Below are 27,798 nucleotides of genomic sequence, written 5' to 3'. Positions count from 1 at the left end.
ACAGCTCCTCAGTGCAATCCCAGAAAGGGACAGCAGGAAAACAATACCCAAACTGCCTCCCCTCCCTGCTGCTGATGCCACTCCTTGAGACCTCATAATTACCTGGCATGCAGTTGATTGAAGAAGCTCTGGGTTTCCCAAAGGGGCAAGAGGAAAACCTTTGATTTGTCTTTGGATTGCACAGGGTAGTTCTGGCACAGACTGTCCAAGGAAGCAGCACCACCAAAACAACAGCCAAAGGTGGTGTCCCTTCTTGCCTAAACCTCCTGGGTGGTGACTCCCCCTGCCTAATGGTAGGGAGGGTAAAGAATGGCCTGTAAGCACTGTGAGACTCCCTGGGAGAATAAATGATGGGAAGGCCAACAGCATCTCCCTCCTGCCCAAAAAATAAGACACAACAGGTCTGGGGAAAGGAAAGAGCAGGGAACACCCACCAGACATCCCCTAGGTGAGCAAGGTCATGGAATGTGTTTTCACATCATTGTTTTCTGATTTTTTTTTTTCCTGTTTGTCTTGGGTGTAGCTTTTTGTTTGTTTGTTTTTTAAAGAATTTAGGCCCATTTTTTTATGCCCCAGAAATGGAAATTTCTGGTCCATTTTGGAGGTAATTTATGTAGCCAATCACTACCAATGAAGCCTAAATCTTTATTTAAAGTCACACGTGTCTGAGTTGTTCATACATATTGCTGAGTTGCTCATAAGCTGGTTCAAGACCACTTGAAATACTGGAGAAGTTTAAGGTGAATTGAGAAGACAATCCAACACAGTATTTGTTTTCAAGAGCTCTTCAGTAGGAAATGTCTTTTATCAACATTCTTTCTTCTAAAGAACAAAAGCCATGGAGTTTCTACAACTTGCAAGCACTAGAGAATAATTAAAAAACCCTGTAGAATTAGAATACTACCCAATCTATAAAGTCCATTTTGTCAATTAAGTTCAGTTTATCATTCTTGCACTTACATTACTGGATATGTGTGAATAAATGGATTATCACAATTTAAGGAAAATCATGAACTGTTCATTTCAACAAGTAGATAACTTGTTTTAAAATTAAAACCAGAATTTGTTAGCAGATGCAGACTAAAAATGGTTACTCTGTTTAGGCTATTTTAGTGATGCACTCAGGCAACAGAAACATTACCAGGCGGCAAATAATCGTACATCATCATAAACAAGACAAAACTAATCAGGACAAACAAGTCAGAAACAACAAATAGACTAGTACTTATAAAAATGAATATGACAGAAGAAATCAATGGACAATTCTTTGAAGCAAAAACCTAGAGTTGTTTTCTTTTTTAAACGGATAGTAGTACACAATCTCTAGTTTCATAGAACTTCTAAATGTTTTGAAGATAATTCAAATGATATTGAAAAAAAGGTTTGTGTGAGTAACAGCCTGGGGCTAAGATTTTATTAGAGAGTCAGACACACTGGGACAGTGTCATTTCTCTGTGTTTTCAGGCAGCAAGTACAATGAACAGTACCTGCAAATTGGATGAATGTGTTTGGTTTCTTTTGAGTTTTTCTCTCGCTGCCATTACAACAGGCAAATGACAGAAGAGAAGCTCTTGATTTGATTACCTGATCGTTGTGTTGGGCTTCCCGGATTAGCCTGAAGAGGAGGTGACAAAAAACCCCACCCTAGGATAATATGAAATGCACCTTTATTTACATGTGAGATTATGTCTCTTGCGAAACAAGGAATCGAGCAGACCACGAATTACATGCAAACCACAGCAGTCATGTAACCATATGCTGTCTGCCTCCTAACCAGCTCTTCTTGGCAAAGGGTGACAACAGAAACCTGAATTTTGTTCTACACAGCAAATGTACTCCTCAAGCTTATAATTTTTACACTGAGTTTAAAAGACGGCTAAAAGAGATTTGCAGAATTAGTATAGGTTTACTTTTTTCTAGTCATGATGATAATATACTGGGAAATATTATATAATGAATAGAGGTAACAGAGATGTGCTGCTCCTTTTAATGGACTTAAGATGTGGAAGTCAAACCTGAGAACTAAAAAAATCAGTGTAACAAACTGCCAGTCTTTTGCTGGTGTTTGCATTACATGTATTATTGTGTTATCTAAATTAGGAGTTTACCAGGACCTGCTGGAGTTCCTTCCTCAGAGTGGTCTGAAGCAGACATGATCTAAAAGTAATAATCCCCATGAAATTTGGGTTTAAATGCTTCACTTTCCTTTTTCTTCTCTCCCTGCACATCCCCCTCCAAATGTATAAACTGTTTCTGATACAACAGCTTCAAAGCAGCCATGCATACAGCTTTGAGGTAAGAACTTGAGTGCTAATAGTGGGAATGACTGATCCTTTGAGCTATGTTCAACATAGTGCATCGAAATGAAGCTGCTTTTAAGCTGTTTTTCTGTTAGAGGAAATGGACAATGACTGCCCGGGTGCCCAGCTGATATCCAAGTGCCTCTCAGATAACTCTCACTACAGGTGGCCACTGCTCGCTCCTTCTAGTCTACCAGTAGGAAACAGCAGTGCAAAAGGAGGTCCTGGGTCCCCCTCCTCTCTTCAGGGGAACAGCAGGCAGATTATGGAGCTGGGTAGTGTGACATACCAACCACACGGGCTCTGTGCCAGCAAAAGTCTTCTCAGAATTGGGCTGCATCGTCCCCACTGCAGACAGCATGCATAATAGAAACCTGCACCTGTCCTTTAGCACTTAGTAGGAAACACTTCTGTTTTTCAGCTGGTTTGTGTTGTTTTTCCTGACAGCAATTCCATCAAGCAGGGAGCAATGAAAGCAGTGAAAAAGCAAGAGTGTGGAAACAGTGATGAAAGCACAGCACACCACAGCTTCTCTGCCTCCAAAAATAAGGAAAAAAGCAAAGGCTCACAAAGCAACAACATTCAAAATTACTGCTTATCTGCTTACTATCAATATCCCAACCCATCTAATTTGCTTGTACTGCTCATCTGGTGTCTCACATCTACCTAACTGGAATGTTTTAATCATCCCAAATTTACTTCTAAGGACAATTTATCAGATCACTCAGTCACGCCATACGATATTACTTGCTGAGAGCCATAAGACTTGAAAAAACAAAACCAATCACATTTGGGAGATGGATAAAGAAACCAGGAAGAGTTCTTCAGTGGTCAGTCAAAAATAGCAAATCCAAGTACAGTACAGATTGCTAAAGGTATTTCTTCAAAATAAAAATATTATGGTAATGAATTAATGGATTATGAAGGGAGTTTTTACAAAATATTGTTTGGATGTAAACAAATGAGAATGTCTAGGAATTCTTAGAAATCAAAGGCAAAAGAAGAAGCAGACAGACACATGTACATGGAGAGATATGAACATTTCCCTTTTGTTGGCCACTGGCACATTCAGTTTTATGATCTTAAAACTGAAGAAACTTTTGGCATATCTGAAAGTAGCAGCAATTTCTGAAAAGTGAAGTTTGCCTGTTTATGCTCCTATCTGAGGCCCTTGGGGAGCCTGCAGCTTTCAGTGGAGTAAAACATGACACCATGTACATATGTAATTTGAATCCCACCAGACAGCTGTAGTAGCTGTACAATACACCATGAGTGTTACGTTTCACAAAAAGGCTTGAGCTGGATTAACAGCCTGTCACTGCCTCTGACAGGGAAAGCCTGTTCCTTCCTCCCATCCACCCATGCTCATCACCTGCCTTCCTCAGCCAGTTCTCTGATCATCTGATCAGATAGTAAGCAGGTTTAAATCACTAAAGGAGCAGAAAACCAACCTGGGGAAAAAAAATTAGAAACATTTGTTCTTGGTTTACATGGGTTTAATCAGGTCATCTGGTTAATAAATGAGCAGGACTGGCACAGAGGAGGAGAGGGAATCTCATGTGTAGAGGGGAGTTGGGGAGAGGAGGGAGCACCAAGAGTCCCTCCTCCCCTCTTGACAGTGACAAGCTGTTTACTTGGCTCAGCCAGAACAGGGAGCTACGTTCACAGATAGGTCACTGTGTTCCCATATTACATAACTAGTGTATTTTTTTTATGTTATAGTAATCAAAACACTTCTACATGATCTCTCTAGTTCCAAAATTTCAGTCAGATTATGCCTTTCTGAAGAGAAGATAACCAGATGAGGCTGAAGTGTGCATGGAAAAACTGAGGATGAGAATTCTGCAAAAGTCTGATGAGATGTTACTCGAAGGAAGGAGGGCAGGGGGTACAGGGAGCATGGGTTTATTTGGAGACTGTTTCCAGGAGTCACCCAAGGCAAATTAGGCAAGAGCTAGCGTAAGACAGTTAGCTCTCCTCGGCAGACAAACCTTCGAGGCTAATGTTGAATATTTCAAGCTTCGATGACATAAACTTTGGGCCTGAGCATCCTGGAAAGTTAGTGAATAATGTGGGAGGAATGAATTTATTTTCTGCCTAGTAGGCACAAACTCTACCTGATGCTGCTGTCTCTGAAGTTCATACAGTTACTGCATGCAGTTACCTAACTAATGGCTCACCAAGAGGAAACTTGAAATTTGATATTAGATAGTTGATGAAGGATCAGCTATTGAATCCTCTGTATCAGCTATTACCAGCAAACCTTAGCAACTTATTTTGATAACCAGTAAAGAAAGAAGGTTTAACCTTTGTTTAAGTGGATGTCTTTGATTTCACAGCTCACAAGGTTTTTCCTGTTTAGACACTCAGTAGAGCTGACAGTTTCTTTCTAGATTAGTATATATAGGTATATTTCATTAGATTTAGAAAGGTAGACAAGTTCAAAGCTAGTTTTTTGATCCTTGTGTGAAATGCAGTACTGCAAAATATGGTCTGGTCAAAAAGAGAGTGCAAAGACACAAAAGTCAGATTAATAAACAAGTAAATCAGACTTGAAGGTGACACTGTATTGTGCAATCCTTTTAAGAATCTGGAATAGCTCTGGGCCACCTTATTTTGGTTATTTATTTAAGCAGAATTCTAGCACCCTATTTTCAGGTGAAATGCAGATGTTTCCTGTACCTAGATATTTTTTTGTGGCAAGGGAAATGTAGGAATCAATAACTAATTTATCTTAATTTCTTATTTTCACTGACCATATCTTGGAAGAATCCCTTCAAGTTTCTTTCTTAAATGGGAATTCAACAAACAGATGGAACATATTTCACAATAAGCACAATACCCACGTCAGGTGTTGTAGCACCTTTTACCTGACAAGTCAAAACTGTAAGACAAGCTAAGTGGCCGCATTGCTGTAAAAAAAAAGAAAAAAAAACAACAAAAAAGAAAACGATTCAGCTATTAGAAAAGCAGAGGGATAACGAAAACAGAAGATTAACTCCACTTAAGACATTTTGGATTCTGTTGCCTAAACCCAAAATGTGTCAGACATATTACTGCTTTACTGTAGTGAAGCCCAAAGTCTGAAAACTACAGTAGCATAAATGGGACTTGCAAACAGAGCAATTATAAACATCAGTATAGTTGCAGAACGAGATCTTTGGAATTCAATAAATCAAATATCGAAACAAGATGCAGGTATCTCAAAAATTCAGTATTTTCAATTAAAATGCCATGAAAGAGAGAAAGGCAAAAAGAAAAGCGAGAGAGGAAAGACAGAGCTGAAAAAAAAGTGAAAGCACAAAGCCACATTTCACACAACTTTCAGTGACCTGAAATAAAGATATTTCTGATTTTTTTAAGCATAATCTCCAATGATTATAATTAAACTAATAAAGAGAGACACTCAAGCTAAGCTTGAGCAGTAGTTTCCTTGAAGAGGATGGAAAAAAAGGCCAAACAAAATCAGATTTGTGCTGATTCTTGTTCTTTTAAAAAACCTTAGGTGCACTTAGCCTTTAAAATGTATCCCTAATATTACTCTCTTCTTTCTGAGCCTCTAAGTATTTTATTGCTAGATAAGAAAGTGGTCAGATGTTCTTTATTTCTGGAAAGATCTATCTGTGTTTCCAATTAAACACTGTAATTTGGGGAGCAGACACTCAAAATAGTCCTCAACTGAAAAGAAAATTACGGTGCACTAATCCAGATAAACAGGCCAAGCCCAATGACAAGAATGTACAAAAACACATCAAAACTGACATCAGCATACGTGTCTTACTTGACAGGTGATAAACATGCAAGTTGGTACGAGAAGGCCTGTCAGTCACACACAGGTGTTCATAAAAGGTTGTACTGGGACAAGTTTTGCTCATGAGAATAAATCTAGGTGGTGAATGCAGTAGGTGGCTGACTCAGAGCCAAATTTAGGACTCAGGGTATTTTTCCTGTAGTTCATTAACTAGACTGCATCAGCCATAGATAGCAGCTACAGAAACAATATCTGTTCAAACTTAGCATAAAGGCAAATACATTTTAAAGCATAAGGGTGTTTATCACCTTATGCTGAGTTCTAACTGAAGGTTGATAAAACATTCACATGAAACCAAGTTTTCTCCAAGCTCCATTAGCTCTGCTTGCTGGAGGCACAAATCCATGCCTTTAATTACAAGGACAGGTACCTCAAGGCTGTGTTTGTCTCAACAGCTCACGCTGATGATTTTATGAGGTCATTTGAAAGCTCACTCCAGCTCCTCTACTCAAAGCCCTCTCTTTGTGAGAACAGCTACCAAGTTTCAATCCTCATTTCCAAAGAAGTTTTACATTGGGAGTGGCCAGGCACAGACTAGCTTTTCTCAGTGGCAAATCAGGGCAGAGAAGCTCTTACCTGTACCATGCGTTGTGCAAGCAGAGGAACAAAGACTGTGGCTGCTGGGAAACGCGTGCCATGGGTACACTCATCACAGAGGAGGAATTGCAAGTCTACATCCCCCATCCCCCCAACAGTCAAGTGTAGTTGTGCTCTTGACTGCTATAAACTGAGCAAAACTCTGGGACATGTGAAACATACCTAATGCTTCCAAACATTTCACTCTAATGTGCTTTCTTTTTCTCCTTTTTAATAGCAACAAATATTTCTGTCCAGATGGTGCAAGTGTCCCATGTGGTGTTTCTACTTAGATTTATAATCCTTAAGCCTCATTACCTTACACATTGTTACACTAAATTACATTTGCTGATCATTCAAACTATAGGGAAGATCTATTTGTACCACACTGAGTGTCACTAGAATTGCTCCGTTCCCAATCCTGCACAAATACATTTTACTCTAGAAGTAACTTTGGGCATAACAATAATTTCAGTGTGAGAAAGGACAAAACCTCGTATTTCAACATAAGGAAGAATTATCTTAAAGGCCTTTTCTCTTTTTACTTCTTCATGCCAGCAGCAAACATATACTAGGGAAAAAAACTCACATGCATCCCCTTTTCCACCTACAGCAATATGGCATTTAATCCTATCAATTCACTGGACTCAGAAGGAATTATAACAGTTCCAAAACTCAAAAATTTAATTCCTTAACAAAAAATGAAGACTTGGTGGGAGCCAGGTATCCCTCATTGGAGGCCATGCCCTGAAATCAGTGCAGGAATTCCTAAGCAGTAATAGTCCAAAATGTAACATTGATTTTAGAAACTCTTTACTAATTGAGTTTGATGCCATTTATATGTTAGAAATTGTAAAGATTTTTTAGATCAAATTTGTGGCCCCTGATAGTTCCCATATGGAGAATATTTTAAACACTGAAATTGAATGTCTGAAAGAAAAGTAAGGAATCATTCCACATTGTTACAAGCTTCCTACATTTGGAAAAATGTCTACACCTGTTAGAAATGTTAATTGATACAGCAAGCATAAACTGAATCCAAACCAGAAACTGGAAGCCCAAGGAAACAATATTCAAAACACTGTGCTGTTAAAGACGCACCCAAGCATTCACCAGACTCTACCGAGCGCTTCAAAAACAATGCAACAAAGCAAGGCTGATGAAACTGTTTTTCTTCAGAGACAATGGGTTGTCACAACCCACTTGAATCTGGACCAGTGCCTTTGAGCACATGTGGCAAGCACAAATATTCTGCAAAAAGCAGCAACAGAGAGTACATACATGGATTATTTCATGCTTTTCAGCCCTAAGATGCCACATTTGCTCCTCAAAAATCCAGCTAGTTCAGTTTTTCTGACATAGGTAAATACCATGGTCTTAAGGCAATCTAAGTCTTAGATATTTGTCATGCTTTTGTCACCAGAACCACTGAACTAATGCAAACTGGTGGTTGCTGCACTGTGCAGTGTTTGTATCATTTCATAGTGGGTTGTTGAATACACACTGCAGAAATTAAAAGTTTTGCAGTGCAAATCTGAACTATTTTTCACTGAAAAGATCTACAAACATATGTTCCATAATTTACAAAATAATGATAGATTTAGATTCAAAATAAATACAAGAGATTCAGCAAACAAAATAAAAGCAGATTTTAAATTGAAAGAAAGAAGTTGACAATGCTAACAACAGGAAACAAAAAGAATAAAGTAATTAAGAAACAACATGTAAAGAACACTTCCAGACATGTAAGGCATACTGCACTGAGGGGAAGCAACACCTGTTCCATTCTGAGAAAATCTACCATGAACTGTCATGTGCAACATGATACAGCAACACAAGCAATACAATACCATTAAACTTATCTAATACATTAAACCTGGGATGGAATAAAGTTTAACCATTATGTTTCTTATTTGAAAATATAACTCAGCACAAAGATTGCACAGCCCTAGAGATGCTTGTAGGTTCCTTTTTCTGAACAGATGAGAATAATTTTATCTTCCATGGCAACTGCATATATGGCTAATACTGCTGCTTCTTGGGGAAGATTTCTGTGGAATGTGCAGGTGAAAACTGTCCATGTGCTTACCCAGCCTGCTACGCCTTATCTCATCAGGTGAGACTGGTCGTAGCTTCCTCTCTGCCTTGATTTCCTCCAGGATCCTTTCATGAAGGCTCCGTGGCCGTGGTGGGGTTGGTTTCAGTTTCCTTGCTGAGGCCTTGGGAGATAAAGATAATCACGTCTGTATTAAAAAGTGCTTCCTTGAAAGTAGATTTCACTCTTTTTTGGAAAATAATGTGGAATGTTTTGATTGTAAACCTCACATAAACATGGAGGAGGTTTTAATTTCCCCTGATGCATCATGATTTCCCAGAGACAAAGGGCTGCTGGTAGTAACAGCTATTAATTGGTATGTGCAAGAAACGACACACTGTTCTTTTAAGAGATCCCATTCCATATAAGATGACAGTATTTTTGAAGGCCCATGGCAGAGAATGTAGCATTTACACATTTACTGGACACAAGCACGCTTTAAAAACCCACAGTTTTGTTAGGAATGAAGTGCACTGGTTTACATACAGGATTTAATGGAGGTCGCGATCGGATGAAATCCAGGATTATTTCATGGGCACTCTTTTTTAATCGAGGTGGGATGTCACCGTTGACCTGGAAAGGAGAAAGTGAAATATATATTGCTGTGTTTTACATTCATATTAATGCACAAGAGATCAACTGAAAATTCACAACAACCCTGACAGAGCTTGTGGTGTTCTGACACCTGTACCAGATGTAAAACCCACCCAGTCCTGAGCAGAGCATCAATATGAAGAGCACAGGCAAGCAAAACACGTAGTTAACAGGTTTTCAGCTTTGCTGATAGCTGCAAAATAACCATGACTGCAGCAGCTTTAATCAGCAATCCTCAGGATTTTGAAATGATGAAATCAAATGTCAAGGCTGCAATCATGTCTATGGGAGAAGTACTTTTCCTCTCAGTAAGTCATATATTTCTGTAGAAGAGGGACTGTGTGAAGGGTTGTTTGCTTCTTTGATTGGTTTTCTCCAGAGATGCAGACATTTCTTTTTCTGGTGCCTCATTCAGACATAAGACCATACACAAGACTTCACAGGAAAGAATCATCAATTCACTATATGTACAGGATATACGAGAAGGAAATGGAAGTTTTCTTATCATATGAAGAACATACAAATTACAAGCTGGGAATAAGTGTACGGATTTGCTTAAAAAAAATACCTGTCAGGTTTGGTCTTCATACAGCACAGTGCCCAGGCACACTGTCAGGGATGAGAGAGCATCCTAAGCCATATATCCTTCTGGCACATCCTATTACTACACAGTACCTGGCTATCAGCCCTGTCCTCCAATCTGACAGAAATTCCCGTGACATTGTATTTATTAGACCAAGTGTCCCATATTTCAGCACCTTTTTTTCTTTTTTAAGGGTCAGTTGAGTAATTTGTCTTTGAGAGACTCTATTCATGCAAACTCTGTAGCCAGGCAACACATGTAAAGACACATCCCTGGTTTGCCAAATTCCATGCCCTTTCACTAACCAGAAGGAATGCTGCAATCAGAAAAATGGGTTTAAATGTCCATAAAGTTGCCTGAATGTGATTCCTAATTGAACTTCATCAGTGCCATGCAGCTTCCAAATAAGTTCTGGTCACCTTAGACATGTCCTGTTTCCAGGCTGAGACTGAGTGACAGCCTCGTCACAAAGATTCACCTCTTTCTTTCTAAGGAAGTGGATGCCATCTCCCTCCTGGGGAGCATTTAATTGTTTTCCCAGGACTTTCTGGAGGTATCCTACCCTAGACATGATCCAAACTCTATTTGTTCCACCCACCCACTTCCATAGCTTCCTTAGAGTGAGTTTCATGTCGCTTGGCAGAGAATACAAAGCTGCTAAACTCTACAATATGCATCACTTTCTTAAAAATACTGGAGAAAAATTAAAATGGAAAAGGTTTATCTTAAACAGTGATTTGACATCTTATCATGAGGAGCACATTATTTTAAGGGATGTGATTGATTTCTTCTGTTTAAAGACTGAGCAGTTTTTTGAGGCCAGCATGCTTTGGAGGATTGTTAATGAAATGAGAAGTCTGTCTTCCCTGAGTTACTGTTCATCAGATGTCAAAGTTGATAGCTGAAGTTGAGAATTATTACCATCAGAGCAGCCGTTTTGTAAACTGATAATCTCTGTTCCAGCCTTGGGGAGCAACCCTCTGCATGACAATAGTAAATAAATAATACATGGCTCTGAGCCTTTCACCTCAGGGCACTCTAGGCCCTGACTTAATACCACCAGGGTATAATTAGTATCAGTATTACCATCTGATTGGAAAAGCAGAAATGTGATTTTCCACAGGATACATGGGGAGCTGGTGGCAAAGCAAGTGGATGTTTCACAGCCAACAAGCCAAGAGCAGGAGCACTGGTGGCAGCACCTACTTTCTCATAGTTAACGCCCAAAAAGACACTGATATGAAAGATATCAAAGGGAATCTTTTAGCTTCTCTAGCCACACTAGTTCTATTGATTTACACAAATTAACTCTCTGTAAAGAGCAATTGCAAATGTATCCTTTACTATTACTTAATTAAAACTCAAAGCTCTTGATTAAAGTCTAAGTACAGATTGCAGCTATGACAGATGCAGGTACAAAAAACATGCAACAAATTTATCTTTTTTTCCCCCCACATACCAGACTGGTCCCAACTGCAAACCAGTATATAAATAACTACCTCAAAACATGTAAAGCTATCCTAAGTCTTCATGTATCCTAAGTCTTCAGCTTTTGTAGAGCAGTATGCATTAAAACTGGTGGTGTGGGGAAAGCATAACCAATGACTATAAAAATCAAACATTAATTTAGAGATCTATATAGCCAAAGTACAAAAAAATTAGAACGTAATCATCTACTCAGAACTTGCTACCATCATATTTTAATATATAAATATGGATTTGCAATAAAAAAAATAACTGCAAATGGTATTTAGTTATCTTTGGCTGAAGCCCAAGCTTTAAAAATGGTGATCCCAAACAACTACATTGCTCATGACTGTCACAAAAAATACATCATTTATCACTGGCATTCAGTTATCTCAGCCATTTATTTGCCTCACTGTAAAAGGTGTCAGCATTAAGTAAGAGAGTGCTATCTCTAAATAATAGCCAACAAGAAACTGATATAGTTTTGTACTATCTAGAAATCGTTATTTAAAAGGAAATTGAATAGACACTGAACCAGACAGAGGGGCCACACTACACCATTTCCAGAACAGCTCACTATAAAGTTCTGTGGAGGATTAAAGTATTATAAGTAGATATATATTTACCATCTTGTGTTATGCAGACTGCATAGTGCTTTAGTTAACACAGTTCTTACAGAGTGTGGATATGACACCACACAGCAAGCTCAAGCAGCAGTGTCCAAGAATGAAGTGCTTTGGTGCTTCACACTGTAATGCACTGCACTCACACTGCTGGCCCTGCACATCTATTGCAGAGACAAGTTTATGACACCACTTGATAACCATAGTGCTTACACAGAGTCACTCCTTTGAAGCATAACTAAGGACTGTAAATCTCCCTGCTCTACCTAGGATGACTCCTACACTTCTGTAGAAACATGTGCCCAAGCAAAAAGCATAGTTCCCTGCTGAGTGGCAACTCACTGCCATTCAGTACACCTAAGTCAGATGTGTGCATAAGAGTACAGACTCTACAATGCCCAACTGGACAAACTGGTCAAAGGCCTTTCCTCACATTCTCTATGTCCAGCTTGAAACATACGAAATCTTGCTTATGAAAACATTGTCCATGCATAGCTGTTACTGCAATTAATGTAAGTACTGTAAGATGCTAAATAATCTGAAGAAATAAATATTAAAAACAACATCTAAAAAACCCACCAAAAAACATGTCAGAGGATTCTCAGCTTAGACACACAAATTAGTGGGTATTTTTGATAATAACACCTTCAACCTATATCTAAAATCCCCATTTGCAACATGGCCAAGCTAATACCACTGTAGCACAAGTATCTGCGAAGAGCTCGGGTATGAAGACAAGAGCACTGTTACCTATGAAGAATGTAACTGTTGTGCAATGTAATGCTGAGTTTGGATAGTACATAAAAGGTACCTTACAGCCATGCATTGGATAAGTAACACAAGAGATATCATTTACTGTTCAATAAACACTGCTCAAGAAATACAGTGAACACTGCACATCTCAGGAGGGGTGGGCAAAAAGGAAAGCTAACTGTGAATCACTGCAAAATTAAAAACTGTAGTTTAACACATATGCATAATAAGGAAAAATTAAGCTTGCAAGAGTAATTTAATTCTTAAATTTCTCCATTTTTGAGCATCAACTCTACCAATGCTCAGTTTTTAACTTTCGTGAGAGTGGGTGCTCCACTGGAGAAAAATGCTATTAAACCTCTCCAGGCAGACATTTAAAGATTACAAAATGCCAGACTGAAAGCTATCTCGCTCCCACAGCAATCACAGAAACAAGGACTCTTGCATCAGGATGGAGAGATGACAAATCCAGAATTATTTCCATATGTACTGAAATAGAAATGCTGACGTCACTGAAACTAATATAACCAGTTATTTAGCAAAAGCCCAGAATTTGACACTTTACATCTTCCAAACATTTTGAATATTTGCACTGTGACAGAAAATAGGTGAGGACAGGCAGCTCCTGTTATTGCTGTCTGTTAGTGCAACACTTTTGATAGTATGAAACACCAAAATACTTCCTAATAGGAACATCTGTTCCTTTCCTAATTTCTGCTCAGAGTACTGAGCAGTCAGGGGCAGACCAAGCTACTCTTTTAAACACAGTATCATACTGAATAAAAAGAACAGTGAAGATTTCATGTTGCACCTCACTTACCTAAAAACTTTACTTAACCTCTTGTTATCATTAGTAGCACGTGTTTTCACAAGCTAACAAGTCTAAAACTACTACCTATAAATCTAAAACAAAAATTGCCTCTAATAAAAATTTTGCCAAACATCCATTTTTATTGATAGAAACATTATCCATCTTTCCTAGACTGCCTTAAAATTCAGTCTTAGGGCTCTTGTTCTTCTCTCCTCTTCTCAAGAACCACAACAGTTTTCTCTCATGGGAATATATGCAATCAGCTTTTACCCATGATGGTCAGCTAAAAGGTGCTGCATTTATGCAATCTAACAAAACTTGTAATTCTGTGTGAATCCTTCAGACTCCATATATTCCATGTCAAGCTGCATCCTTCTTACTGAACATGCTTTGCACAATCTTCAAGCAGACCCTGCAGCATGATCCAAGTTACTGAATTTAAGGTTTCTAGTAAGAAAGAAGTGATTTTTCTAACACACTGTCATCAGCAGTTGTCAGACTAAGCAGCAATTGCATCACAGCCCTACAGGTACTGTACCTGCAGCTGACTTCAATCCCAATTCATGTTTATGCCCAGAGGTCACTTTGGACAATCAATCCAGTAGACAAGATAGCAGGCCAAAAATACATGCTTGCAGGGATTTTCTACACAGTGTGAGTCTGGATGAGCAGAGGAGCAGCTGTGCCTCCAAGTCATACTGTATAATGAAGAAAATCTCTTCTGAAGAGGCAGGAGCTTGCTTAGCAGAAGATGAATTAAAAGCTAGTCTGACAAAAGCAAAATTAGATGACCCAGGGGTTCCCATTCAAACAAAACGACTATCCTGATTGCATACAGTAATCAAGGTCCTGAGGGCACTGTTCCCCTTTTGCAGTGGGTAGTAGGAACACTTAGCACAGCTCTCTGAATTGTTAGGGGAAAGACACATAACCAGTGTATGTATTTTCCCTATTGATTTAACATTTAAGCAACATCTGCTGCAGAAAATAAACACAATCGGATAGTCTAAATCCAGACCTCGATTAGGAAAGTACTTTCAGCTCAAACATAAAAGGCATTTATACTACATAGTTTCTACCTCTCGTCTGTCTCCTCTCCCGCCCACCCCACTCTGTCTCTGATTTTTTCTGTCGTAATCACAACCTTCTCACTAACAAAGCTTGTGTGAGGTTTTGTCAGGAAAGGAAATATACCTGAACACTGAATATTCCAAGACAATACTTCCACTGTAACTAACGACAGGTGAGGATAAGTAAGTGCAAGGCATCAATACTGATATTGACCAAATACCTGACCCCGACAAAGAGATTTAAAACATCCTACGAGGGACGTGGAGCCCTTTAGATCAGCTGGTAGCTTATCAGGAAGAACATCTTAATGCTGAAATAAATATAACCCAAAAGGACAGAGAGCACAGTGAGACATCAGTAAATATCAAATGTGTTCTGGTAAGAACAGTGCCTCAAGTCAATCTTTCAAGCACCTTTATAAGGATCTAGGAGGAAAGGACATATGAACACTTGCTTTGGCATATAGTCTTGACTTGAAAACAACAATAGGATAGGATAATATAATTGAGCTCAACATCTACCAATTGAAGAGCAAAATTTTTTTACATAAAGTATTCCCTGAAAATTCATAACAGATCACGGTAACATAAGTGTTCAAACACTGTGATATAGGCAATTGACAATGTAAGTTTTCAACCAGTGTAGGTTTTCCTTTCCCATCACAGGATCATTCATGGCAGCACTTTACATTCCAGGATTCCAAAAATTAGGTTGTAACTCCAGATAAATGTTCTCTCTAACAAGAAAAGTCTAAAACAATCTCTCAGTGCAAAGCATGGCCAGACTTTTGAGATGACTCTTCAGGTAATCACAAAACCAACACAAGCAATTTGTTCAAGCATAAGATATGTAGGCATGTCTTTCAGAATTTTAAATGCGTGTCACATGGAAAACAAAATACACAACATTTGTTGGCTTCCTATTTTCCCCCTCAATGCCCTAGATCAATTTAAGAGGCCATATAATACCCACGAACATTAGAATCTACAAGAAATAGCAATTTCAAGATTCTCAGGAAAAAAGAGAAGACAAGAAGAAGATGAAAAAGGGAAAGAACATTTCAGATTTGACAAATTCTGGTGATTCTCTTGACTTACCATGACTTTCCTTAAGGTATAGCGCTTGGATCTAATATCATCCATCAGCATTTCATAGGGTGTGAGCTGATACTCTATTGGGAGTGGGTTGTACTGACGCTCTTGAACTTTCTTAAGTTTAACGCCATTCCGTAAATCTCGCATCACTTGCACCCAAAAACGAGCCTGGAGGGAAAAGAGAGAGAAATTTTGTTGAATATGTTACCCTTGAATACCACCTCACATTAAACCAAAGCGGTTTGTTTTCCTTGCAGACACCACCAAATCTGTACTATTTTATTTTTAACACATCAACCAGACACTTTTTATTTTACATAAGCCTATTTTTAACACTCATGAATGTAACAAAACTTCGCTGCAACTCAGCAGGATTGCCGAGTCTTACGTCAAGTATAGAAAAAAGGCTTGAAATTCTCATACCTTATATCTATATTCCCATTTCAAGTATACTGCAAGCATGTCTTTAGAGTTTTTAGACTTACAGCTAATACAATGCAAATTAAAACAGTGATTAAATTTGAAATTTTGTTGCCCAGAACTTTCTTGCAAAATTTCCCAGAAGTTATTTTTCAAATAGAAATTCTGTAATGGGCTCCAAATCCTAAGGTTTAGCAATATCCGCTCAGTACTCAACTTCCTTTTCCTCTGCCTGTAAGAACACCACATGCTAACACCTCTCTCTCATTCTCTGGGAAGCAGAATGGCTGGAGAGAAGGAAGAACAGGTGGTGGATAAAGCATTGGGAAATTGAAATCAATTACTTTTAAGAACCTCATAATGTGCCTCTATGAACTGGCAAGAATAGTAACTAGAAAATAAAAAAAGCTACTTCATGGTTAAGAGTTTCCCTGCAACCTTTTTCTTTCACCATTGGAAACACAGCTGGTGGCTCTGTCTACTGTCTGGCTGCCCCTCTGAAGGGCAGTCAGCAGGATACCTGTCTAAATGTCCACTCTTTTTAAACTGAAAAATGTTTCTCCAAGAAAACAGTCTAAAGAAAAAAAATAATGCTTGGATTGTGTTGTTTCATCTGTCTGCAAAGGAAAGCTGAGACTTCATTTGGTTCTAACTTGCCATGAGTTACTATTGATTCATATGTTTAAAAAAACCAGAAACTGATTTTAACATCGTATCATAGAATGGTCTGGATTAGAAGGGACCCTAAAGATCCTCTAGTTTCAATCCCCCTGCCATGGGCCAGAACATCTTCCACTAGACCAGGTTCCTCAAACCTGTTCCAGTGCTTCACCACCCTCACTGTAAAGAATTTCTTCCTAGTATCTAATCTAAATTTACTCGTTTTCAGTTGAAAGCCATTCTACCTTATCCTGTACTACAAAACCTTGTAAAAAGTCCTTCTTCAGCTCTCTGGTTGGCCCACTTGAGGTACTGGAAAGCTGCTCTACAGTCTCCCTGAAACCTACTCCTCTCCAGGCTGAACAAGCCCAACTCTCAGCCTGTCTCCACAGAAGAGGTGCTACAGCTCCCTGATCGTCTCTGAGGCTCTCTTCTGAACTCACTCCAACAGGACCACATCCTTCTTATGTTGGGGGCTACAGAGCTGGACACAGTATTTCAGGTGGGCGTCTCATAAGAGTGGAGGCAATAACACCTTAGGTAAGCTTTATAAAGAAATATAAACTACTAGTAATGATGCTGAATCACTATTCAATTGTTGTCTTACCCAGTCAGCATTTTTTAACTCGTCGAGATCTGTGCTGGATTCATCACTTCCCTCTTTGTCCATTTCCTGAATCTTCTTCAGGTTCTGCCAATGAAAAGAAAATGAGTCCATAAATGAACAGTGTCATTATTCTCAAGTAAAACTGAAGCTTAATTTTTGATATCTGTTGTATTATGTTGTTTGGGTATTACAGAATCACAGAATATTCAGAGTCGGAAGGGACCCACAAGGATCACTGAGTCCAACTCTTGACCCCACACAGGACATTCTCGAGAATCACATGATGTGCCTGAGAGCACTGTCGAAATGCCTCTTGAGCTCTGCCAGGCTTGATGCTGTGACCACTTCCCTGGGGAGGCTGTTCCAGGGCCCAACCACCCTCTGGGTGAAGAAACTTTTCCTAATATCTAACCTAAACCTCCCCTGACACTGCTTCGGACCATTCCCCCAGGTGAGGGAATGGAACATTCTACTGCACGTTTTATGACTTGAATAGCAATACTGTAAAAGTAACTTGAAATACTACTTGAACATATTTCTCTTCATTGAAAAGTGAACCTTAAATGCTGGAAAAAAATGTTAAATTTTGCATATTAAAGAAGTTCGTGCCAGAGAAAAAGCTATACATGGAAATTTTAACATCCCTAAAATTGGGCTATGCACAGAAAAAAAAAATCAATCACCCAGCAGGTCTTTTAAGCTGCAATACAGAAAATATTACCAACTTGGTAAGGATCCTCTTGTTATTTGCTAAATTCAAGACAGCTCATTGTTGTAGAAGGAGAAATTCCCAGAATATTAGTTACAAGGAGAAATAAACGGAGAAATCCTTTACACTGAATAGTGACAGACTTACATATATGCTGTAATTAATCAATCTGTATAACATGGGTATAGATTCTGAAATATCAGTACTAAAACCATGTAAGGGAGAGAAACAGATCTTTCAAAGATGAAAACTGTTATTTATGAACAAGATCAATCATGCAAATATGGAAAAGACTGAGTGCAAATGGGGAAAAAAAAGCTTTAATACCAACAGGAATATGAAAAATGATTAAAAGTTACAGCAGGCCAAGAATAGGCAAGTCTGCACACAGAAGTATGCAAGAAAAAGATTAAGAAGGCTGTGGTGTTACACAAATTATCTTATACACATCAACACCTGCATATCCAAAAGTCTACCTTTTTGTGTTTACTTCTGTATTGAAATGTCCTGGAATCAACAGTACAAACAAATTCTCCATAATCTACTCCACTTTTACAGAGAGTTTTCTAGGAAATCTCTAACAATGTTTAATTTGATCTGTTTTCTAAGTACTCACTAATATATTCAAAATGGATAGTTAAATACTTTGCTAACTACTTCTTTATTTTATGAGAGTAAAGCGACAGGTCAGAAGTCTGACAGACACATACTTTTTACTTTCAAGCACTCAAGCTATTCCTTTAATGGAACTGAACAATCAGTCTCAGCTCAGCCTCTGAGCTTTCCAGAAAGAAATAAAAATAGGTATTTTGTTTTTATAACTTTTTGTCCCCAGAAGTAGCTGCTAAACTGCCAACATTTCAGTGTAAGAAATGGAAGCACTGGGTGGTGAGTGCTTAACTTGCACATTTAACAGTGCAGCTACCAAACCTGGCTACAGAGACAGTGTATGTGACTCAGCCATCACAGAGGCTCTGGAAAGAGACCAGATGGGTTCTTTATTTATTCTGTATTTATTTACTTTATTTAAGTAACACAATTTCTTTCTCATCAAAGAAGAAGTACTACCATACATAATTTACAGGAAGACTCTGAAAACCATAAATCACCCACACAAACAAAAGCAGATATATCATGGGACAATGTGGAAACACTTCGGCATGACTTGCAGTATCACAACAGGATACCCAACTGGGAAAGAATGTCTTTATGGAAACTTGTGTTGGTCCTGGCACTGTGGTCAGCAGTCAGTCTGACACTTACAGGCAATTGCCTTTTCCAAGGGAAAAAAACAAGAAAAATGGAAAGAACAGGTAACATAAAGGCCTTGCTTATGTGTATTTTGCCATTCTGTATCATACAGTTACAGTAATCATTTCAAGTACAGTATCTGTGAACTGTAAATTACCTGCTTTCTTGCAAACTGCTAACATTTATTGATGAGCTGCAAAATATAAAATCATTCTGATACTTCCCCTTTTTGTAATCAAAATGATAACTTCAGCAAATGAGCTCACAACTGTCAGATTTGCTCCTCCCTTCCATGCCAGAAGGTATACATGAATTTTTTAAAAAATTAACATGTTCCAGCTGCTTAGCCTATACTTCAACTGTTTAACAAGACTGATGGCAATTACCCCTCCCAGCAAATACGTTCCCTACCATACAGTTTACTAGGCTGGTTTATGCCCAAAGGCTGATACCTTTGACTGACATAAACATTTCATGAAGCTAAAAAAATGACAACTTGTTCTTCTCAACAACAGAAAATATGAAGGGGGGGGAAATCTAACCCTGCGCAACTGAAAGATCTTCCAAATAAGGCAACCATCTAATTAGTTTCTCTGGAACATAGCTAGAGGGGGAATTTCTATGCAAGAAAGCACAGGTGTAAGTGATGCTGGCTACCATGCACTGGAGAGCTGCAAGAGCAAAACCTGCCAGTCAAGAGGTAAGTCTCTCAAAGTGTCGTTTTATGATACAGAGGAGATGGTACAAGCACGGGCTACTGCCAAGTCAGGCTTCTATTACTCCCCATCCTTGTGCTGAGTACTCTGGCTGCTGCCCTTGTACCTTGTAACCACTTTAGAGGGATAGTTCATTCCCCTCCCCAGCCCCTAGCTCAGTCCTCTAAATGCAGCTTACCACACAATTAGTGCAGAAGAGTGGAACCTAGAGGAATTCCATCATTACAGAAGTTACAAAGCTTTGGAGGACTGGGGAGAAAAAAACCCCCAGCAAGTGCTCTAACCTTGCAGGCAGTGCTTAGGAAGGCTTCTTTAACTCTTCTACAACTTGTCAGGTGATGCTTAGGCAGGAATAAACTCACTGTGACAAATGATTATGTTTAAACTTCTAGACTAAATGGAAAATTATCACTTCCTCCCAGCACCCCCAGCCAGCACCAGTGGGTTTCAGCATCTGTTTCAATCACAAATTATAGAAACCAACACACTGACAACACATCAGACTCTCAGAACTCAGCTGTGATTCAAAACCTGCAAGTAACCTCAGCTGCTGCAGCCACTTGTACTTACCCTTGGGACAATGGCTTAAGAAAAGCTCTTACAGTATAATAAATACATGGCCTAAGTGGATTTCCGTTTCAGAAAGCAGAAATATCTTAAAAGGGTTTTTCTAAATGCTCCCAGAACGTCAGAGCCATACCACAGACCCGACTGACCCACTAAAGCCTAGATGTTCGTTCAGGAAGTAAGGACTGGATGTGTAGGAAATGAGTGTTTCAAGAGCTTTTGTCTTTTTTTTAAACCATTACAGCATTTGGCCTTTTTTTAAAAAACTGCATTTTGTGACAAAAGCTAGTAATAAAAATATCAAACGTCTTCAAACCTCTTGCTGCACTATTAAAAGCAGGCACTTGATTTTCTGCTGCTGCATGGCCCACATTTCAGACGTGCTCTTCTGTGCTCAGTGACAGATGGGAGCTTATATAAGACACTAGTCAGCACAGTGTCAAAGACTCACTTCCATAAAATGCTCTCTAAAACACAATGCTTTAATGAATATGGTATTCCAGGGAATCCAGACCTGGACTTTGCCTTTCACTGACTGCAGAACACAGTCTACTGCAGTTCCCAGTTCATTCTCTGAATTAAGAGTCATTTGTTTGCTGATTAAATTGATCCTTATGTTGCTGTCTGTGAAACTAATAAAATATCTAGGCACATCTAGGCTCAATTTAAAAATGCATAACATGCACATTGGGGGAAAACTGCTTTTATACATCTTATGTTTAAATTCCAAGGGCTTGGCCAGCAGTTCTTTGAAGACACCAAAACCCCATTTAATTCAAACATGGGAATAGGTTCAGTTAAATCAGTCCCTGAAAACCTCTTGAGCTGATATCAGACAAAGTTCTTCCTATATAGTGCTATGGGTTGATGCAGTTTGCTCAGCAATAGTCATCATGCTGTTCAACACAACTGTTTAAGAAGAGACAAAAAAACCCAAACCAAGTGCATGTAACACTGATTGAGTAACAGTACCTGCACCACTTAAGAAAATAAAAGGAACTCCCATCCCAACAAACACAAACCAGCAGCATTTTCCCTTATTAAAGCTCCTAAATTGAGGGATCAAGCAGACCACGATGGGGCTGCAAGCCTGACAGTCACACAGTTGCAAAAGTGGAGTCACTGGAGGCCTGGAAGTGCAGGCAAAAGTGAAGTTATGAGCAGAAAAGTTTGTGAATCAATTCCTTTCTCCAGCTGTGCTTTCTGAAAATCCAAGCAGCAGGGTGTTGGACAGCTTTTACAGTCACAAGACTAGTAAGAGTAACTTGGCTAATGACTCTATTTCCAAAATAAGTTAGCCATTAACATTGTTTTGGTACCTATTAACTACCTCTATTATCATATTTTGTACAAATAATACACCAGTATAGCCATGCTAAATGGAAAGAAACACTTGACTTTTTTCATTAACTGCTTTCCAAATGAATCTTTGCACAGCATGAAATTAGGAAAAAAAGAAAGGCACAATTTCATTTCTACACGTGTACTTAATTAGAATTTGTATGTTTATATTTCATACAGCTCAGATTGAAATATATCCAGGCAGACTGAAAGAATTCTGTTTTGACATCAGAAAGGACAGAAATGAAAGGTGACATGTTTTAAAAGAACAGCACAAAGATGACAGATTGGGAGCTTTCTCTGTATTCTACCAAAAATTTAATTACAAGGCACACTGTGGATAATGCGATTATGGATGAGTTTTTGATGAGCATGGACTTTTGCTGCAATCAAAGATGTAGGCAATTATAAAAATATATAAAGTCTTAATCAGTTTGGAAGGAATATTAATCTTGATGCTCTAGGGTGTACATTAGTCTTTAAAGCATTTTGAGATGTGAGTCACACCTACTGTGACAGGTTAAGACACATCTGCCTACTGGAGTCGTATTTTATGCTGGCCACCATCAGATGGTGTTTCTTAGCACCAGCTGTACTGGCTGTGGAGTTTATCACCCATAGTCCACCCATGAATGATTAGCTCTGCTCCAGGCTGGCATCACCATTTACTGGTACCACTCACAGAGTCACAAAGTGTTTGAGGATGGAAGGAAGCTCTGGAGGTCAGATGGTCCAGCCCCCCTGCTGAAGTAGGGACACCCAGGGCCAGTTTTCCAGCATCATGTCCAGGCAGCTTCTCAATATCTCCAGCGATGGAAACTCTACAATGTTCCTCCACAACATATGCCAGCACTTGGCCACCCTCACAGCAAATAACAGTGTTTCCTGATGTTCTGAAGGAACCTCCTGTGTTTCACTGTGTGCCAATCGCCTCTGGTCGTGCTACTGGGCCCCACTGAAAAGAGTCTGGCTCTGTTCTCTTCACACCCTCCTTTCAGGTATTTGTAGACATTGATGAGATCCCCCTGAGTCTTCTCTATCCCAGACTGAACAGACCTTCTCAGCCTTTCCTCACAGGAGAGCTGTTTCAGGACTTCATCATCTTTGTGGCCCTTTCCTGGACTCTCTCCAGTATGTCAATGTCTCTCTTGCACCCAGGAGCCCAGAACTGGACCCAGCACTCCAGCTGTGGCCTCACTAGAGTTGAGCAGGGGGGAAGGATCACCTCCTTTGACCTGCAAGCAACACTCCTAATTCGGCCCAGGACACCACAAGAATTTTCTTTGCAGCAAGGGCACATTGCTGGCTCACTCAGCCATGAAGTGCACATGCAACATTAACTCCAGTAGAAGCCAAGACCAGGCAGTAACATGGAGTTGAAGGAGGATGAGGGCAGATAACCCCTCAATAAAGCAGGTTCACAATGTGGATAGCAGCTCAGGTAGATCCTCTGTCTGATCCAGTGCAGCAATTTCTGCATTCCTTTGCTTGCATAGTTTCTCTCTGTCTCTCTCAGTCACATTTGATGCCATTTCTGAGCAATGTGTGTGACCTTTTCAGATAATCCACAGCAGGAACATTTGTTTTATTTCACGGACATCACTTACTTGTGCCTACAGTTCTGTCTATAGCTAGGTGTCAACAAAGGTTACTCAGTGACTTTTGGATCATCCTGAAAAAGATGAATATTCTCTTTTACATGGGTCCATTTTTGAGGAAGAACTTCTTTACTGTGCGAGTGACCGAGCACTGGAACAGACTGCCCCGTGAGGTTGTGGATTCTCCCTCACTGGAGATATTCAAGAACCATCTCGATGCCATCCTGTGCCATGTGCTCTAGGATGACCCTCTGTGGTCCTTTCCAACCTTACCCATTCTGTGGTTCCATGATTTTTAGCAGATATTCAAGGTATCTTGCCCCTCACCACACAAACACATATTTCCTCCACCTTGTTGACATTTATTCTCAAGCAATAAAAAAACCAAAAAAAGTCCCCTTTCTATGGAATCTTTCTACTGCAGTTTTGAAAGCTCAGTGGTTGAGATGAAAAACAACCTGTACTCCATTTTTTTTCAGCAGCTCTAAATGCTTAAACAGCAGAACACAGATAGGAGGTCTTGGCCCATCAAAAGACCACTTCTGGATGGCAGCAGATGGTACCCAGGGTGGACCTGCAGCAAGGGCACCTTTCACAGAGCCTAAGCAGCATACAGATGCTGCCAGCAAAAAGATGCAAAGTTAGATAATTGAATTTCAACTCCACCTTTGGAGTAGCTGGTGCTATTCTACAGAAATACTTTTACTACTGTTACTCTACATTATTTATTTTTTAAAAAAACCTATTCCAATAGTAGTATCACATCTTTCTCAACTTTGGCTTGTCCTCTGCATCCACTACATGAAACATTTCATTCTCCTTAAGAATGGAAGTACCATCTCCCTGTCTGCAAGTCAGCTTTAATGCTGACCTTTCATACACAGGGAAACAGACTGGAAATAACCACATGGCATCAATTATGTGACAAACTGCCTTAAACATTTTATTTGACATCCATTGAGATGACCTGAACAGCTCATTCATTGCTTCATCATGTCTGATTAATACACTCACCCAAATGCATGCCAGTAAAACCCTTTCTGAAACTACACTCCATTTGCTCTATGACAGTGATGCTCACATGATGGACTGGGGAGCATGTGACTCCTCAGTATACATATATTAGTAATAAAACATATCACAACCCCACAGACCTATCCCTCCTACCTCCTGATCTATCCCTCATGAAATCCTGTAATTTTCAAACTCCTGACAAGTTTTTATAGGGTCAAATTGAAAACAGCATCATAGCAATAATTTTTCTGCCTCTTTCAAAGCTTATTTCCCCATAAATCTGCTTGAGGCTGTACCATAAGGTAGGTCAGATCTGGTCCACTCCAAGCAAGTGAATTTATGCAGATAAAAATTCTCCCTCTTCCATGACAGTGAAGTTGGATCTTTAAGTGCTTACTTAGCAAAAACTATTGAACTCATATATCTGGGAAACAGCTACCCAGATGCCATTCAGTGGCCTTAGAAGGAATCCAAGTAATTTCACAGTAGGTTTTTTTTTCATAGGGAAGTTATTTTAAGTAATTTTAGAGGACTTTCCCCCATGTTTGGTGTTTTTAATTTCGTTTTGATCTCACATCCACAGCTGTCTAGGTATGAGGGATTCTAAAGGAAGATCTCCAAATAAAGCTGTTATCTTTTGAAATAAACTGTTTGAAATTTCTGACTTCTTTAGTGTCAAACCCACAATACTACACATTATAAGGGTTTTGTTTTAATTGGAGCTGAGGTATGAAACTTGGGGATTTTTTTCCCCCCAGTTATCTGCCAATGCAATCACCACAAATTAATTACAATTAAATGTCCTCACTGAAGTATTCGGTGTTATCTCCTTTGTACACAATACCCATATGACAGCAACAAAAGGTAAAGAAAAAAAAGTATTTAACTGTACCCCTCATGACTTAAGATTCTGCTATGTATTTGCAAGACAGAAGAGACTATAAACAATACCACAGCTTTTACTGGCACAAACCTAGTGTGATCACATGATCCCTGCTTGCCTCAAGTATAAACTTTTAAAATGGTGTAGCTAGATTTACTGCATTGCACCTCACACTTTCTTCATACCTACTTTTTTTCTTTGTACACTACTTTCGAAATTAAATACCTTCCAAACCTATAAGTTGGACAAAAGCTATAACCAAGGATCAAGTACATCATCAACACAAAGTATTTAGGTTGCAAAAGCTGCTTCTAAGATTATTTTCTTGGTAATTTCTTACGTGCCTACTGGGAGACTGACCCAGAGTAAGATGAAATCAAAAGGTCAACATTCTGGTCCTGGTTAGGTGCAGCGATAAAACTCTTACTGATTTAGTAGGGCCAAAATTCCGTCTACAAGGATTACTTCCTTTGACCTAAATGTGCTTTGAATCAATCCCTAATAGTCTGCGAGATGCAAATGGTTTCCTTCGTTTGGGATTAACTCATAGTACACTCTATGGTGTGGTCAGACGCTGTTGCGTTTTTATGTTCAATTACAAGGTGACTAAATAATTTGCAAATTCGAAATGCCCTTCTACATCTTTCAATGTTTTAAAAAATTATTGTTAAGACTTGATTTTAAGTGGTTATAACCCACAACATTTTACTTTGACACTGACAACAGAGATGCCTTACTACTGCTCACTGTAACCAAGATGTTCAAGAACTATGGGAAATGTAATTCCTCTCTGAGCAGAAAGAAGAACTTCAAAGGGTCTTATCTTTGAGTCTTAACAGGGACTTTGCAATTGCTGTTGAATGAGGTACTTCCAGAACACATCCCTCAATTAATATATCCAGTAGTTAGAAGACAAGATGTGAAAATGCTGACATCAAAGTTCAGGAGAGGAGATTTAGCCCAGAGACCCTGTATCCTGAGTACTGTCTATACCAGGGGTATTGGATGCAGATGTCCCATAACACAGGCACTTCAGAAAACAAGTGGCTCTTTAGCCATGCTGACACTGTCAAAATTATCCTAGTGCGACACTGCTTCAGTTTAAAAATTGATTTCAGTTTGAGTAGGACTGGAGGAGAAGCGGAGGTGAAACCTGACCCTGTGCAGCAGAGACACATCTCTGAAGGATTATCCCTCTTGGATGATGCATCTTAATCAGGAAGGAGAGAACACCAGCTCCTTATGCCTCTGACTGGTTTGCATCTTCCACTATCAGTGTGGGAATATAAGCTCTCTTGTGCTGCTTTGAGGCTCATCTGACCCTTTAATGAGCTGGTCCAGCTCATTAACCCGACAAGGAATGACTCCTTTTTTGTTTTATTTTGTTTTGTTTGATATTTGCTGGGTTGTTCCCTAGAACCAGAAGAAGGAAAACAGTGGGAGCATGTGTGCGTGGGTGGAACAGCTCTGTCTCTTTCTGCAGCAAAATTTTTAGGTCAGCCTGTATAATCTTATCCTGCTTTTCAAAGGTACTCTGGATCTTGACTTACAAAAGAAATGAAAATCCTTCAGGGATTTATTAGAAAAAATAATTATGAAAGCGTTGTTAGTTGACAAGTTGGCTTCGGTGAAGAATTCAGCTTTAAGGGGCATGTGTCCCTTCCTGCCCTTTTCCAAAGTAACCAGCACTCGGACTGTGTTAATACGGAATCATTTAGGCTGGAAAGGACATCTGAGATCATAGAGCCCACTTTGATCGATCACCACCTTGTCAACTAGACCATGGCACTAAGTGCCACATCCAGTCATTCCTTGAACTCCTCCAGGGATGGTTACCCCACCCTCTCCCTGGGCAGGCCCTTTCAATGCCTGACAACCCTTTCCATAGCAGATTTCTTCCTGATGTCCAACCTGAACAGCCGCTGGCGTAGCATGAGGCCACTTCCTCTTGTCCTGTCTCTTGTTCCCTGGGAGCAGAGCCCCATCCCCACCTGGCTTCACCATCTGGTCAGGTGGTTGTGCGGAGTGAGAGGGTCCCCCTGGAGCCTCCTTTTCTCCAGGCTGAGCTCCCCCAGCCGCTCCTGGTGCTCCAGACCCTTCCCGGGCTTCATTCCCTTCTCTGGACATACTCCAACCCCTTGCTGTCTCTCTTCCCATAAAGGCCCAGAACTGGATGCAGCACTCAGGGAGCCTCACCTGTGGCAGGTGCAGGGAGACAAGCACTGCCCTGATCATGTGAACTCACTACGGCTGG

At 39.6% G+C, this 27,798-nt stretch overlaps 1 protein-coding gene across 1 annotated transcript in view; it reads right to left on the bottom strand.

The window, feature by feature from the left end:
• The window catches only part of SPIRE1 (spire-type actin nucleation factor 1), a 67,802-nt gene that overhangs the window by 16,849 nt on the left and 23,155 nt on the right, over nt 1–27,798 (bottom strand). The window contains exons 3-7 of the mRNA XM_009084801.1: nt 17,466–17,549; nt 15,782–15,946; nt 9,269–9,355; nt 8,777–8,906; nt 5,171–5,212 (exon numbers count right to left, since the gene is read on the bottom strand). Coding sequence (XP_009083049.1) covers nt 5,171–5,212; nt 8,777–8,906; nt 9,269–9,355; nt 15,782–15,946; nt 17,466–17,549 — 508 coding nt within the window. The remainder of the gene's footprint in view (nt 1–5,170; nt 5,213–8,776; nt 8,907–9,268; nt 9,356–15,781; nt 15,947–17,465; nt 17,550–27,798) is intronic.

The sequence above is a fragment of the Acanthisitta chloris genome, unplaced genomic scaffold (assembly GCF_000695815.1).
Source record: "Acanthisitta chloris isolate BGI_N310 unplaced genomic scaffold, ASM69581v1 scaffold9221, whole genome shotgun sequence".
NCBI lineage: Eukaryota > Metazoa > Chordata > Aves > Passeriformes > Acanthisittidae > Acanthisitta > Acanthisitta chloris.
Note: the sequence above shows the minus strand (reverse complement) of the source record. Positions and strands in the feature narration are given on the sequence as shown.